Below are 12,762 nucleotides of genomic sequence, written 5' to 3'. Positions count from 1 at the left end.
TATTATTATTCCCTTATTGATCCCACATGCGGATCTATAAGGGAACTATTAATTCGTTCACACACTACTAGACTGCCACTTCTATAACGCTTGGGGAGCTTGGGGGGTTAGGTGCTTGATCAAGGTTTCTCAGCCATGGACATAGGGAGATGGGAAACTGGGACCCTTCGGTCCCAAAGCTACGTTTCTGACCACTACTTTTAATATAACCCACGTTTATGTAGTGATGCTACAGTGGCTCAGTCAAATTCCTTTTATGAAACCAGCAAATACAACTCCATGTGAAGGCATCATTTTACATTATCACTATGCAGTATCAGGTAGCCATCAGTCACATGACTTTGTGAAATCTTTAAAGTTCAAAGTCCCTTAAATGATTATTTAAAGTACAATTATAGGTTTACACTAGCCTAGAATCTAGACGCGCCCCTAGTGGCAGCAAATTACATTTGCTTCCAGGGGCAGTCTAGTTACTCTCCGTTGACTTGAGATTTCGAAAAATCCAAGATGGACCGGGCCAATCACGAGTCGGTGGGCGGCCTTAACATGATGACGACTGACCTGCGACCATAAGTTCCGTGAATTACGCGTGAATTCCCCATCCTGCTAGAACTACCAGAGCGATGGCTGCTGCTAGCGAACAACTTTCTTTCGAATCGGCTTTGGCCGCCACTCTGAAAGACTTGAAGTTAAGCTTTTCTCTGAGAAAAGAACAAGAAACTGCACTGAGGTCGTTCTTACAAAAGAAGGATGTATTTGGAGTTTTGCCAACCGGATACGGCAAAAGTTTGATCCACAGCTTAAAAATGATTAATGCAGGAGAAACTCAACCTGTAGGCGAACTCATAAAAAAAAAAAAAAAAAACAGGATGCAACAAGAACTATTTAATATCGATTAGGATAAGTTTTTTCCACAACACATGCAAGGAACTCTCTTTTCCGTCGCTCTGACTACGTCACCTTCTTCGTTGCTCTGATTGGTTGTAGCGCTATCCTATTGCGTGGAGAGGGAGTTTGAAAGACAACCGTTTATCCCACCCCTCCGGTTGAGCCCTGTCTATGGAGAGTGCCCAGACCCTACATTTAATGTGGGTCTGGCTCGTCAGGCTAGGTTTACACAGCAAATACTTCTAATAGTGTAATACCTGCCCTTTACTAATTATTCAAATTAGTAATTACTTAAAAATAAAGTTGCTATCGTCATTTGAATTGGAGTCTTTGTAAAGACATTGGCACATACCAGAAAAGGCCACATCAGGTAGCTAAACCCGCTCTCCCTTGTAACTTGTTTCTGTTTGGAATATTAAACCTATTGCTTCATATCAGTTGACTGACTTATGTCTTGTAACCATGCAGCGCACATTCTCATATGTTGTATCATCAGAAGTCATTACACCTCTAATGCAGGTCAGACTGTGTGACAGGGATCAAATGGCCCAACATGCACAAGCTACTGTATATAATTACCGCTGTGCCTTACAACCATGCTGTTGGAGGACATAGTGCGTGGTGGTGGTCCACATAGGATCTGGTTACTAAATGCTTCACAGACTAAAGGTCAGTTAACTGGACCTGATCCTTGAGGTCAGTGATTTAAAGTGGATCTGCTTATGTTTCAGTTTCTTGTGCCAGCACATGAGAAAGCTTCCTTTCAGTAGTTGCTTACAGGTTTAAAACAGGCTCTCTGGGCTTTAACAAATCTCCAGCGTAAATATAGCCACGAGCAACAACACAGAGGAATTAGGCCCAGTAAGACTAACTTGTAGAATTAGTAAATAGAAGAATTTTTACATTTAAGTGATCTCTGCTGTAGGCTTTTCCAAATATGAAAATAATTGTTTATGAGTTAAGTTAGATGTCATTCTGATTAATCTATAGTTGTTTGTGGTCAAATACAACATGTATCCAAGACCAGAGTTTATTGTTCAAAATTCAAATAATATAATTCATTGAGAACAAGAATAAACTAAAAATAAGTACAACTGTAAATTATTTGTTAAATTATTCAGTAGCTTAGTAAGAGCAATGAACAACGCAAACTTTTCTGCTGCTAGATATGTGAGACTAATGGATGAAAAATTAAAGGTGCCTTGTGGGGGTTTTCACCACAAGGAGTGCTATGGAGCAATGTTTTGACACAGGTTCCTGATAACAGTTTCAGGCTTATCCACTGCTGTTGTTAGTGGAGGTAATGTGCCAAATGGTGCAATAGTCATTTTCATAGAGTATTGTTAGTAAAAGATTAGCCTTTTCTGCTAAATTGTGTCAAAAATGTCAGCTGTGAAGAAAGGGCTAGTAACTGACACATCTGGTGGTGTTTTATAAGTCCATATATCAGATGACTTTAGGAATTTATGGAAATATAAATTCATGTCAAGTAATATGAGAAATTTGAAAAAGTCAAGAGGGTTATTCATAAAATAGGCCACATTCAGTCTCAAATGTATGGGCTTACAGCTCACATTGTAATAGTCTGATATAGTTAGTTGAATAAAATCCCATGGTTGTTGAATGTATCTTGCTTTTCCATGGATTCACAGAACTACAGAAAATGAACCACTAAAGTTGTTTAGTTGTTCATTGGCCATCATTTACATTTTTTTTAATATATTTTCTGGTTATAGTATATAACCATGCTGATGTAAGATGAGGAGCGATATAAAGTATCTGTCCTTTTACTATCTTTATTTATGTTTTTTTCTTTTTTTTCGCTGTCTACCCATTTGCTTTGTTGGACTGTTGTAAAATTGTTGGATTGGAAAGTTCCCAGATTCCCACATGTATTTTTCCTAGGAAGTGGGAGGAAATTCTAGTCATAATACCCTGGAAATGCAGAGCTCTTGATTCTTGGCATTTACCCCTAGTTTGTCATTACGCAATCAGCCCCATACACAGATGGGTGTTTCAGTGCGCAAAGTGGAACCATGAAATATATAAAAAAAACTTATAAAAGCGACTTGACTCAAAATAATACTACTAGGTCAGCACTTTTATTAAATGACATTCATTTTGTACTTGTTGGTCTCACTCGGAAGTTGCTGTGCTTTCTTTCAAGTCCTTTTTTGTTAGTTGTTGATTGGCCAGTCCATTCAACCAGTCGTAACCTCCAGTAGATCAGAAGTGTTTGTCACATAACTGCTCATAAATAATAGGCCCTGCCACCCTATTCCCTTCTTGCCCCCTCGGAGACGACGAGCACGGCTGGTAAATAACTGGCTGGATCAATAGCTGTCATTGCAGTTCAGTGGGCCCCGGCAATCCAAAATGTCTGAGCAGTTTATTTTCTTGTTTTCAGCCTCACCTCGCTGGCCTGTAGTGAAGAGCTGCAGATGTATCCTGCAGTACTGAGATTATTCTGCAGCTTTAACTGTGGTTAGTTTGTGATACTGTGCAGGGCTGTAGAGGCATTTAGCCGCCTCTCAAATTCTGAAATGGTGTTTACGCAGCCCCTTGACATCAAACCACTACCCACATGTGCTACGTCTTAAAACAAACGCACCCTTCGTTCTGAAGATAAAAGGCCTTGGAAAGACACTGACATCTTAATCAAAAAAACAGCAACCTGTCAAACAAAACAGCGCAAAGCAAGTAGTCACTTGTTTTTATATAGTCTCACTTTAAGAGTTCACTTCAAGTTATCATGGAAGTACCTCCCCAGCTCATGACCTGTATTCACACCACATTACAGTAGTGCTTGATACTGAATGAAGGGATCAGGAGAGAGGGAGAACATTAAAATGGAACAGTAGACTGAAAATATAAGAAAGTGCAACTGATTCAAGATTTAAACAGAGAGATGCAAGGAAGCGAGATAATAACTGATTCAGGGTGAAGCCAGGAGTCAGCTGCTACACTGAAGATTTCAATGTGGTCTAAAAATGAGATGTTTAAAGCCAAACAATGTGCTATACAATGAGTTTTTAAACAGTGCTAGTTGTGATAAACCATCTTATATTAATACGCTGTCTTGATTCTTGTTTCTGGTCAGTCAAAACCTTCACTTTACCAAGTTTAAACTCACATCAGTGAGTTTGGTCATTTCGTTCAGTTCCAGACTGAATTCTACGAGAAAGATTATATAACGTAGATTGTGTTTGATTTGATAGCTTTCATGGTTTCATGTCAGAGACTGACAGGTCCATTCTTCCATCATTACAACCCTCATGTACCTGTGATAGAGGGTTAGACCAACCTCTGTTTTACCACTATAGCCCTGACACTGCGGCATGCTGGGTAAGCTCGATCCATCCTCTGCAAATATTTGACAGCACTTGTATTTAGACAACAGAAAGTATTAAACATCTATTTAAGCCTTTGTTTTTAAGGTTATTTGAAGAACTGATGAATATTATGAACTCACGGACACTGTTTGACCGCTAATATATTTAATTGCTAATTTACTGATCCAAGCACAATAGCCACTAAGTATAATTCACCTTACAACATAGACTCCTCTAGGGTGAATCAGACACTAGGCAGCCAAAACCAACTGCATAAACAGTGGCCCCTGCTGGCTCCTCCTGGACATGGTCCCCTACAGTGTCTTTCTGCACACAAACAAGTTTTCTCAGGTTTTTTTTTTTGGAGCATTGCTAAAACTAGATTCCTCTCTGCCCTCTTCACATCCTCCTCTGTCCAGAAAAGGCAGTCTTTTCTCCACTCCTGGATCAGAGTACATGAAACGTGTGCACTTTCGAAACATTTTTTTTTCTCATCAAGGAAGCGTCCCCTGAGTGGACCAGCTTTTTGTGTGTTGTTGGCGTTTCTAGCGGTAGTGTTTGGTCAGGAGTTATCTTTCAGGGTGTCATTCAGATAAACCATGTGGTTGTTTAGGTGGAAAGGAGAAGGATATATCATGGTTTGCTTGGGAGGTAAAATTACACAGGAGATCGACAACACTGTGTATTACAAAAGGGAAGTGCAGGTTGCCAATACATCGATTTGAAGGGATAACCTGTGTGAGTCTTCATTACGTCCACCACATGCGTTTAAATATAGATTCCGACGACCACATGAGGAAAGATTTTCAGCTCTCACCCAAAACCAGGGAAACCTGTATCCTGTGTAATATGGTGTTTGCTCATTTCACAGGATTGTAATGGTATACAATGAGACACCAAATAAGTTTTATCTCCGTCCCAACAATTTGTGCAGTCATTTGTCGTTGTTGTTGTTTTTTCCGATTGCTTGTGGCAGCCCTCTCTACACTCCCAGATTTTCAAATATCTGTTTGCAGGGGGATGTGTCAGTTCCGAACAGATGACCTAGTTTTTAGACACGCACAATCTCACAAACATTGAAAGGCCCCTCTACATACATTACATGTCTGCGAAAATCAGCCCTTTATATGGATTCAGTTTACTGCAACGAACTTGAATGGCTGTGGAAAATGTCAATTATGGAATTGGTTAATTTTTAATTATCGTCGGCTGCTCTGTACACAGCTGCTCTACAGTTGGCTGTTATTTTTTTCTGCGGCATTTAATTGGAGCTGAAACAGCATGACCTATTTTGTTTGGAGAGAATGTATACTTTATCTGCGCCTCCTCAGAAGGTGGCCTTGAGCTTAATTTGCAGCGCTGTGATGGTTCCTCTCAAAGTGTAATGCATTACAGATTACTCATAACCTGTTTAACATCGCAAGCAGCATATTCATCAACTGGATTACATAAAGCCACCAACATGTGATCCCTTTCCCGCACTTAAGACAACTCTTAAATTAATCATGCAGCCTCTAGAAGAAATGACGAAGCGACTTTCCTTCACAAATGTTATTCTTGTTACTGTTATCCCAAGTGAAATACCTGACAAATTGTATTTCCTATTACTCTTAATTCAGCCTGGTCAGTCTTTTGAATCAATCACCATAACGAGGTGCTCAACAAGGTTTCTATTGAGGTGCACTTCTGTGTTATAGTAACACATGCAAAGAAACAGCTGTGAGAAATGGTCTCTGCAGGATGGAACTAAATAAAGCCATCCACTATAAACTGATAGCTCTTAGTGTACAGTGTCAGATTGTACTGAAGCCCGAGTCAACACACACACATGCAGACACACACAAACTCGGTGAAAGGATAGTGTGACTGATCCAGCAATCCTTTTATTGTTTTGGTGAAACGGAGTCGCCTAAGCTGCTATAATCACACGTTTAGTGCTGCGGCAACAAATGCTTATTTTTAGATATTTCCAATCCAATAAAAAAAAAATGTGATTCCTCATGAACCTTTACTAATGCAACGGTCCATTTGCTGTTGTTGTGATTTATTATTACTATTATTTTAATAACCATTTCCCTTCCAAAGGCTCTGTGTCCATTTCAGATAATTCTATTGTGATTTAGGGAGACAAAAAGACAGGGTGTCAGATTGTGAGCTGACTAAAGCTTCTCTTTTAAAAGCCTGAGTTAAAGCTGCAGCTCCATTGACACTAAAGAGCATTTTGTATTGTAAAAGTCCGTCATCATTTAATCTGTGGATAAATATGTATGTGAGTGATTGTGCCTTTCTTCAGTTTGTGCTGATCGCGCAGGAAAACGTTGAGCTATTGTTAAAGGTGGGACAATTGTATTTGGTGTAAGGTGCAATATTGCATTTACAAGAAGCAGAACAGAAGCAATATGCAGCGATAGATGACTGCAGGTTTAGAGACACAGATTAGTGAAGTTTAGCCGTTGTCTTTCATTGGGCTCTTTCTACAGTGCTTGCCGTTTCCCCCCTTCTGGTTATCACTTTCAGCTCAGTGGTTTCATGCAGGGGCTCTCAATCTCATTGTCTTTGCACATTGCTTTTGGACTGTGCTAAAAAAGACTGGCCCAAATATGAAGACACTGCTAGTGATTCCTCAAAAGTTGAACAGACATTTAAGTTCACTTCATTTTTTGCAGAAGGAAATATAAACAATAACAAAACTGAAGATATTGGTTTTTTTCCCCCCCAAATTTTTTTTGGATATTTTTGTAGAACCCGCTGTTTGTTTGAGAGCCTCTGTTGCTAGCATGCTGGCAACTGGCATGGGGTACTATACTGACTGGAAGACATCAAAGCCTTGTTTAGCCCACATTTCTGTCCATTTCAGCCAGTTCTTGGTCATATACGTCTTTATAACATTCAACATTCAGGAGGACCCACTGTGCTATTGGGTCTGTATTCTCCTCTGACACTGGAAGCTAGTAAAATTGCTGGAATCTAATTAGTACTTCTACTTTTGTGATTTTCTAATGTGGCCACTGACCCCCACTAGATGTTGCATTTCTTTCATGTGATTAAAACGCCTGCTGACTCAGTGGCTTCTCCCACAATGTTGTGTTTGTCCCACATTATACACAGGAGGGGGCTCTAGCTATCGTTAGCTGTCTCTCTTCCATGGTCTAGTTGTGGTTATACTAAATTGCCAGACCGTTAAAACCATGGCTCTGAACTGGACACCAGATTCCAAGCTGGCTCCCGCTCTCTTGAGTGAAAATTGCCAAAACATCCTTTATTTAGGGAATTGTTTGTAATGAAATGAAAAACTGTTAAAATAGGAGTGTTAATAGATCAAAATATTTAAACTTAATTAATTGCATAATTTCCATAGTTTATATGCGATTAATGCAAATAAATCATATTTTTTAATCCATTGTAAATGCACCTTAAAGGGATATTTTTAAGTTTTTATTACTCGCATGGGAGCAGACAAATATGCTGCTTTATGCAATTGTATATTATTATTATTATTGCAACAAAATAATGCAATGACAAATACTGTCCAGAATATTGTTGTCCAGGCGTCTACGTTACAGATGACAATGACATCTAGAATGGATTTGAAGCTGGACTCTCTTTTCAAAAGATCTGTTTCTTCATTCATTTCTGCTCGTTTATTTCTGCTTGCGTTTTTTCGGAAGTTTTTGCAGTTTTGGTAAATGATAACCTGGTCTTGTATTTGTATACCACTTTTCTACCGGTTGGTACTTAAAGCGCTTTACAGTCACAGTGACACATTTGCACACCAGTGCCAACCACTATGAGCAACTAGGGATTTGGTGTCTTGCTCAAGGACACTTTGTCATGTGGCATGCTCTAGTGATCGAACTCCTAACCCTCCTGTTTGTGGACAACCAGTCTTTCGTAGGGTCAAATTATTTCCTGCTACAGCACTTCAGATTCTGCTTGTTTTTCTCTGTGTTACTGCTGCTTTGATCGCTTTCTGATTTCCCAAACTACAGTTTGGGCCGAGGTCATAAAAACAGAACGTGTGTGCGTTAATAGCACATTAAAAATTCATTTTGACAGCCCTAATAATAATTATATATTGTGTGCAGGACACCAGGAGGATCAGATCAATTAATCATTTACATCCTCCTCACATTATGATACCTCTGTAAGATAATAATGTCGCTTCTTTACCATGACACGCAAAGCTGATGCTCTGTGCCGTGTTTTTATCCTTCAGATCTGTTCGTTCCCCTGCAACATTCTGCAACATAGCAGGTGATGATATGTAAATAGTTCCAGCTTCCTGCTCACGTGCACTCATTTGTTCCACCTCCTCTTGCAGAGGTGTAGATCTGATGCCCTGAGAACGGTTGTCTCTCCTGTTCACTCTCTATCACTGCAGTGGAGAGCAAGAAAGACAGAGCCTGAGGTTTGGCTCTTAGCAGGACACTATGCTGTCAGGGCATCAGGTGAGAGCATGTACTGAACCCCTCGCCCCACACCCACCCAACTCCACTCCTCACTTAATCAGTTCTGACACAATGCCAATTCCACAGTGGGTGGCGCACACAGGTTTATTCATAGATGTGGCAGTCGGGCAGTGATCGGCTCCCAGACTCAGTCATGCTGTATCAGGTAGCTTACATCAGTGGGCATTTACAGATGTTTTGGTTGTTTTTGATTTTTAGTGGTCTGGCTTTTAACAGTGCCCTAAAAATCATTCGTAAGCCTGAAGGCATGTGATATTCCATCAAGATGTCTGTGATTTGTATTACAACAGATTAAGGAAAAAGGATATGGCAGGTGACCGGACCTATAAGCTTCTTCATATAGGAAGGACTGTGGAAAATGGGTGCAGCTGTTAACACAGTCACCTCTAAATTTAAGCAGGAACTTCAATGAAACAGCGACTGAGTGTCCTGAGGGTGTAGGCAAACAATTTACTGAACTGAGCCAGACATAACTGAAAAAATCATGTCGGCAGCACGTATAGCGGCTGTATGGTTTCTATTGTTGCCTCTGAAAAGCTGAACAGGAACTGCGAAGCAATCATAAAGCATGCAGGGAAGCAATTTCTTTCTCTTATTCAAGTGAAAAATTATTCCATGCTGTCACAAAAGACTCCCTAACAAGGTGCTTTAAACTCTCTGGCAGTGCATTGCTGCAGGGTGTCAAAGAGTGGATAAGATATAAATGAAGCTTAAACTCAAAAGTCTGTTTCTGGTAATAGCAGCATTTCGTTCCCTCTCCAATGTGCTTTTGATGTGGAGCTAAGATTAACAGTGTTAAATCATCTCCTTCACTGTCTCAAACTACCAACACAGGCATAATGAGCAGAAGGTTGACAACAAGAGCACTTCTCTGAGTTACTGTATAAGGATATTGAACAGAATCGTTTTATTTTCTTTTGTGCAGGTTGTTGTGTTAGAATTCAGCCCCACCATGCTCACCACCTTTGACCATTGTGTATTATTAAAAAGGAAAGAGATTTAAGGTGACAACAGAGGAATACCCAACCACCGAGGAATGTTCCCTTTCATCTCTTCCTAATCCTCCATCAAGCGATCCTGGCTAGTGATGGCTGAGCGGTTGAGAAGGCACAAGGTGCCAAGGAATCCAGGAGCTCAGGCCCAGCTGCTCTCTAGAGAGCGATCCGGCATGGCAGAAAGATTTGCACGTCGTTTGTGTCGATCCCTCAGAGTTAATGAGGCCTACTGTTTGGGCTTCCATTATCAGCCTGCTGCATCCTGAGCCGAGGCTGAGCCAAAGTCATGCATCATAAAGTGTAGAGGCTCCTTGATACATCGTGGACAGTGAGCAGAGCTCAGCATTTCTCACCGTCTCTGGAAATAAACTCAGCAGACCATTGACGGTAGTCATTTCACATTGGCTGTAAATTTGCATTATCGCTTGTTGAAACTACATCTACATTGTGTATATATTTTTGTAACTTTGACTGACACATACAGTGAGTCAAGTGAATGATTATTAACCCTTAAACGCTTGAGTGTGTTTTTTACATTCTAAACTAATACATAATCATTAATCCAAACTACAGCGGTATGTAAAATATGAGTGACTGGCTAAACTTGGTCCTTACATAAGCTTAACTTTCCTGTTTAAATAAGTTATTTTTGCCTTTACTGCAGACAGAAATGCAAAACATGACTTCTGTATGCAAACTCTGACATATGTGCAACACACATAAGTGTCATATTAACATGCTCTGCTGGAAGACCTATTAAACTATTAATATTTTATTATAGATTGTTTTCTCATTACAGAAAACTAAAAAAACAAGCTGAAAACATACAGGGCCTCTTGGAAAACTTTGGTCAATACTCAGTCAGTCAGTCAGTAATACCAGAAGAGCTGCGCGACAGGTTCTCTAATTATCCTTTCGCTCTGATTATAAAAATATTATGTTACTAAATCTCCTATTGACAAATCCGATTCCTTTATGTGACAAAGTAAATCACAAATAAATTAGTCCAAAACAAGCTCCCAGGTGTCACAATTAGGAACACCTCAAAGGTCATCTCAGATCACAGCCCCTGTTGCAATATTGAAAATCAAATCTACTGTAAAGATCCAGACAGCTCCAGATCCAGGGAAGGTCAACAGAGTGTCACAGATTTCTGAAAAAGCTTGGCCGCGCAGCACGAAAGGAGTCGAGTTCAGGCCTCCAGGGTGTCTGAAAAGGACACACGCACCTGCGACGGGATCGTGCCGTGAGCCGGAGCCGGAGCCGGAGCTGGGGGAGGGGAGCTAGTCTCCGTCTCTGAGGATGATTGGCAGAAAATGTCAGGCACAACACGTCAGCCCCATACAGACACACAGCAGGCAGATGTCAGAGACTGCATGATAAGAAGGAGGGCAGGCTCACAAGGAAAGGAAGGAAGTGGCATCTTCAGAGAGTTATGTCATCCTTCCAGAATCCTTTACAGATTAGGCCCCAGCACATCTCTCACCTAAAGTCTTTTTGTGCTCCGAGTCTCCCGACCTATCGCCCGAATGTACAAGCCTTAAAAAGCAGCTTTCTTCTAATGTTTGCCTCTTCTTCTCCTTCTGCTATCATTATTTTCCAAACAGAAGGATTAGCCAGGGTCACAGTTTTTACCACATACTTGCATTGCACAGAAGGATATGCACAACCTTCTGGGCTGCACACCGCCGGGGCCTGAGCCAGGGTCAGATATCTCAGAGGGGAAAGGCAGACTGAAGACCATCCACTGCATGTTAATTACAGTGAATGCATTTAGTCTGACCTTCAGGCAGCGCTTCATCCTGATTTATTAAAGTCAGGTTTTTGCGACGGTTTAAGTTGAAGGTGGACACTTCTTGCTAAGCAATACATTTACTGTACTTTTGCTTTTCATTTGAAATATCGTAGACCGCAGATAATATTCATTTGAGATGCGGAAATTAATGCAGGAAGCTGCCAAAATGTTCTTCTCATTACCTTGTTGAGTTTTGTGAATCACATTTGTTCTTTTCTCTGGTTCTCAGGGCAGCGGTCCTACTGCCCACCCTGAAGATGAGCTCGAACGCCTGACCAAGAAGATGCTGTTTGACATGGACAACCCTCCATCTGAGGAATATTTCGGTAAGATACAATAGCTCACTAGACTTATGTCTGCAACATGTGTACAACGTTAAACATAGCTATGAGTATGGACGTTAAAAGAGCCTTTAACTTCCACTCTCAAGTGATCTCGTCATTTAGTACATCATGCATAGTGCTGCAGAAGAAGGTAATTAGTGAGGAGTCCACTGAATAATCTGGAGACTGTATCTGTCAGCATTACAGTGTTTTCACTACTGATAGTTCAGCAAACTAGCCTCAGATCTATTGCAGCATTATGGACCAAATAAATAGAAATATGCTGTGTGTGCATATTGATGGAACATACAGTAAAATATGAATACATTTTTAATTTGTTTGTTCAGCAAGGAGGAGTCTTGAGATATACACACAAACGATATTAGCACAGACTCTACCAATAAGGAAATCAATAAAGCAAAGCCTTTGTGTGTGTTGGAGTGTGTAATGACTCAAGAAGACCAAATAACATGAATTCCACAGGACATAATATTATCAATACGTAGCTCTTAGATCCATTATCGTCCACTATAAACTAAATTTTAGGCATCTTCTTTTAAAATTGCGATAATAAACCATGTGCTAGGTGGACATGCTTATTACTAAATCTCTTTATCTCATAGCCTTACTGTACATCCCTGCCTCATCCCTGCCCTGCCTATTCAACTTTCTTACTGCAGCATGGGGCAGCAGGCTTGTTGCCCATGTCCATGTTGTGTATCATAGTGATCTGTTTGCTCTGTACTGTGCTGGGCTCGATTTAATTCACTCCCAGAGACTTGGTGCCTTGGTGCTTGAACAGAACTAAATCATAATTTCTGCTGTAAATACCCACCTGTATTTTCTGCTGTAAGTGTCGCTGACATGACAGCAGTTGCTTCTGTGTAATGGCTTAGGTGCTAGTAGAAATGTGGCAAAAATGATTCCATGACTCACCGCTGGGCTCACGTGTAACTACTA

General features: G+C 40.5%; 1 protein-coding gene across 6 annotated transcripts in view; it reads left to right on the top strand.

The window, feature by feature from the left end:
- The window catches only part of lpp (LIM domain containing preferred translocation partner in lipoma), a 167,488-nt gene that overhangs the window by 117,117 nt on the left and 37,609 nt on the right, over positions 1 to 12,762 (top strand). For all 6 annotated transcript variants that reach the window (XM_084547735.1, XM_084547734.1, XM_084547733.1 and 3 more), the window contains one exon: positions 11,709 to 11,805. In XM_084547735.1, coding sequence (XP_084403861.1) covers positions 11,709 to 11,805 — 97 coding nt within the window. The remainder of the gene's footprint in view (positions 1 to 11,708; positions 11,806 to 12,762) is intronic.

This window comes from Chelon labrosus (assembly GCF_963514085.1).
Source record: "Chelon labrosus genome assembly, chromosome: 7".
NCBI classification, from domain to species: Eukaryota; Metazoa; Chordata; class Actinopteri; order Mugiliformes; family Mugilidae; genus Chelon; species Chelon labrosus.
Note: the sequence above shows the minus strand (reverse complement) of the source record. Positions and strands in the feature narration are given on the sequence as shown.